The sequence below is a fragment of the Quercus lobata genome, chromosome 2 (genome assembly GCF_001633185.2).
Source record: "Quercus lobata isolate SW786 chromosome 2, ValleyOak3.0 Primary Assembly, whole genome shotgun sequence".
NCBI lineage: Eukaryota > Viridiplantae > Streptophyta > Magnoliopsida > Fagales > Fagaceae > Quercus > Quercus lobata.
Window position 1 is genome coordinate 27,947,858 of NC_044905.1, and position 4,159 is coordinate 27,952,016.

The 4,159-nt window shown below is 42.4% G+C and overlaps 1 protein-coding gene across 1 annotated transcript; it reads right to left on the reverse strand.

The window, feature by feature from the left end:
* Positions 1-1,601: 1,601 nt before the first annotated feature.
* On the reverse strand, positions 1,602-2,585 carry LOC115962329. The gene has a single exon (XM_031081244.1). It carries the CDS (start codon positions 2,583-2,585, stop codon positions 1,602-1,604), a length of 984 nt encoding a protein of 327 aa, XP_030937104.1.
* Positions 2,586-4,159: the final 1,574 nt, after the last annotated feature.

Genomic DNA, 4,159 nt, shown 5'->3' on the forward strand with positions numbered 1-4,159 from the left:
AGCATGTCATCTACATAGACTTCTACATTTCGCCCAATTTGTGGACAAAACATATGGTTAACCAACCTCTGATAAGTTGCCACAGCGTTCTTTAAACCGAAGGGCATCACCTTATAATAAAATAAGCCTTGACTTGTGACAAAGAATGTCTTTTCTTGGTCTGCGTCATTTATCCTTATCTGATTATATCCAGAAAAAGCATCCATAAAGCTAAGCAGCTTATGTCCCGCAGTGGAGTCTACTAACTGGTCAATGCGAGGCAATGGATAGCTATCCTTGGGGCAAGCTTTATTCAAATCGGTAAAGTCTACACACATTCTCCACTTACCGTTTGCCTTCTTGACCATTACTACATTGGTCAACCAGTCTGGATAATAAACTTCTCGAATAAACTTCGCTATGGTCAACTTATGTACTTCTTCCTTAATAGCATTATCTCTCTCAGGAGTAAACACCCTTTTCTTTTGTCATACTGGTTTAGAGGAAGGATATACATTCAAACAGTAGGTAATGACACCAAGGTCTATACCCGGCATGTCCTCATGACTCCAAGCAAATACATCAATACTTTTCCTTAAAAAACAGATAAGGTCCTTTTTTATCCTCCCTTCTAAATCTGCTCCAACCCTGGTGGACCTCTCGGGGCTTTTCTCGTCTAAAGAAACATCTTCCAATACTTCAATGGGCTCAGCTATCATTCTCTTTTCTTCAATATTCATCGTTTGAACTTGCTCGTCCATAGCCAACATGGCCAAGTAGCACTCTCTCGCCGCCAGCTGATCTCCCTAAACTTGTCCTACTCCATGCTCCGTTGGAAATTTGACTGATAAATGATAAGTAGATGTAGCTGCTTTCCAACTGTTTAAAGTTGGTCTTCCAATTATGGCATTATAGGAGGATGAAAAATCTACTACCAAGAAATTCACGTCCTTGCTTACCTGTTGTGGGTATGCTCCCACTACAACAAGCAGTGTGATAATGCCTATAGGCTACACCTTCATTCCACTGAATCCTACCAAGGGTGCATTTACTAGACGAAGTTAATCTCGTCCGAGCCTCATCTCCTGAAAGGCAGGGTAATATAAAATATCTGCTGAACTTCCATTGTCCACCAACACCCTTCTTGTAGTATAATCGGCAATTAGCAAAGTAATCACAATAGCATCATCATGGGGGTGATGAACTCTTTCGGCGTCCGCATCTGTGAATGTGATTACTTGCTCGTCCGTGGTCGTCATCCTTGGAGATCGTCCAGAAAGTTGAACATTCTGCACCACTTTCAGATATGACTTCTTTGACTTGGACGACTGACCAACTAAGCTTCCTCCAATAATAACTCTGATCTCTCTAAGCGGGGGGCGCAACGTCTTTTCTACCTTCCCTTTCATTTTCTCATCCTTATGCTCTCGTCCAAGGAAATTTCTCAACTTCCCCTGCCTTATGAGATTTTCAATCTGCTATTTTAAATCGTAGCATTCGTCCGTGTCGTGCCCATGGTCTCTATGAAAGCGACAATACTTGTTCCTATTGCGCTTATTGGGATCTCATTTCATTTTCTCTAGTCATTTCAAGGAAGGATCGTCCTTAATTTGCATAAGGACCTATTCAAGTGGAGTGTTCAGTGGCGTATATTGTTGACTCTGTGCTGAAGGACCCACCCTCTTACCATCTCGGTCCTTTTTATCTTCTGTGCGTCCCTTTTTTGGTCGAGGGACTTGCTCCGAGTGGCATGGGGGGTTTGCATCCATTCTTTCAGCTCTCTTCCTTTTCTTAGCTATAATCACGTCTTCTGCATTCATAAAGTTCTGGGCTGAATGGACGAGTTCAACCATGGATTGGGACTCCTTCTCATAAAGCTTGTGGATGAATAAATCTGAATTAACCCCGTTGTGAAAGGCTACCAACAATAACTTATCATCCACCTCATCCATCGTCAAGGCTTCCCTGTTGAAATGAGTGATAAAGGATTGCAGGCTTTCATTCTCCCTCTGTTCTATTGTCAACAGGCTGAACAAAGAACGCTTGTGTCTCTGTCCCCTAATGAAATTATTAACAAACAACTTACTTAACTCTTCGAAAGAACTTACCGAATTTGGGGGTAGTTTACTAAACCACACCCGTGCCGGACCTTTAAGAATGGTAGGGAAGGCTCTACACATAATTTCGTCGAGGACCCCCTGAAGGTGCATTGTAGTCTTAAAGGTAGCAATGTGATCAAACGGGTCATGCGCCCCATCGTACAAATCCAAAGAAGGCATCTTAAATTTTGGAGGCAAAGGGTGACCATTGATGGAAGCTATGAAAGGGGAGTCTGTACGATGAACTAGATCCTCTACAAGATTTGTTCTTCTCATGTTTTCCTTCATCTCATCCATAACCTTCCTCATCTGGTCAATCTCTTTCTCCAAATATGGCACCCTTCTTGATGTGGTGCCCTTTGATTGACTTTCGGGTATATCGCTTTTTTCATCCCCATGGCTCTGGTCTTGTTCTTCCCCATATGCTTCATACCGTTGCCTCCTAAGATGAATCTCCCTTGCCAACTCTTGGTTTTGGCGAGTTAACTCTGCCATAGCAGCTACCATGAATTGCACATGAACAGAGGATGGTTGCATAGCAGGTGCAGATTGGCGATCGCGATGGGGATGGCTAGACGGCGCCAACTGATAACTATTATGAAATCAGTAGATTGAATAGCACGGATTGTGATGATGTTGAGGGCCTGAAAGACAAGAAACAAAAGATCAGAAGAGACCGGGGTTGATCGATCACAAACCCTCCGATGGTAAAGTTAGCATTTTCTTCTGAAACAAAGAATTCTCAACTTAAAGAGATGGTGTCTGGAAAGTACTTAACCTTTTTTGGTTGGAGATTCGTGCCTTTTTATAGGTTTAGGAAACGGTTATCCGTTGGATAACTTCCCCTATCTTCACTGAGTCCGGAGAGTATAACATCATAACCGCCATGGCGGTTATCTTTTCATACCACAACCGTTGCTGGGCTCGTCCTAAGCAATGCTAGACGGGAGGTTGTTCAACAGTAGGAGAATCTCGTCCAGAGATCTCTATCGACGAAGGACGAGCAGCTAGTCCTTTTATTCCTTCTATGGACGAAGGACGAGTGGCTAGTCTCTTATCCCTTCTATGGACGAAGGACGAGTGGCTAGTCTCCTCTTATCCCTTCTATGGACGACCTCTATGGATGAATATGGAGTTGGGTCATTTTTAGACACCATCAATTTTAAAAATAAAAATATATACCATTGTACAGTACTACAAGACTTTTGTAAACAAGGCCTTTTTTTTTTTTTTTTTTCAATTTAAATATGTACACAGGTTTCATTGATCATAGGATGACATGCATTTGCTAGAATTTGAGTCTTTTTTTGGTGGCTTTGATAGGTAGGTGAATGGTCTATAATTTTTTTTTTTTTTTGATTAATAAAAGGGGGTAGAGGCGGGGGCGATCATATGTGGCTTACCCTCCAGAGCGTGACCTAATAGGGACACTCCCCTCTAGGGAATGTTGAATTGAGCCATAACTACTGTGACCGGAGTGCCACAGACCTTACTCTAGCACCCCAAGAGAGCCAGCAGATGAGGCACAATGCAAGTTAAGAGTCCACCCCCCACATGATACCCGCCACGACTCGAACGAGAAATTTTGTACTTGCATGCGGGATCTCACCCACTGGACCACCCCTCCTGGGACGGTGAATGGTCTATAATAAGGATAGGCCTTAGTTGTAGATAGATAGTTGGTTCAGATTCCTGACTTAAATTAGTGTTAAGAACTGTAAATGCATTTATGTCTCTGATGGTGGATAAGTGCGGTTAATGTCATGTGTTGTGTGCTGTTCTTGTCTTGGAATTGTGTGAAAACTGAGAAGCCCATTGCAATTATTGAACCGCGTGAAACCAAGTTTATATTCACAAGAACAAAACAAGAAGCCCTTTTAACAGTTTTTTTTTTTTCGGTAAACTAAAAAAAAATAAAATAAAAAATAAAAAACTGTGAAAAGGGCTTCTAACAGTTTTTACTGCTTCGCATGGGACACCATTCAATGCAGTTTACGCTACATACATTAATTATTGTGTTGTGGTGGCCGAGCTGGTGGGCCCGTGGCGATTGGGCGCATGGGTGCACAATGGTACCCAAA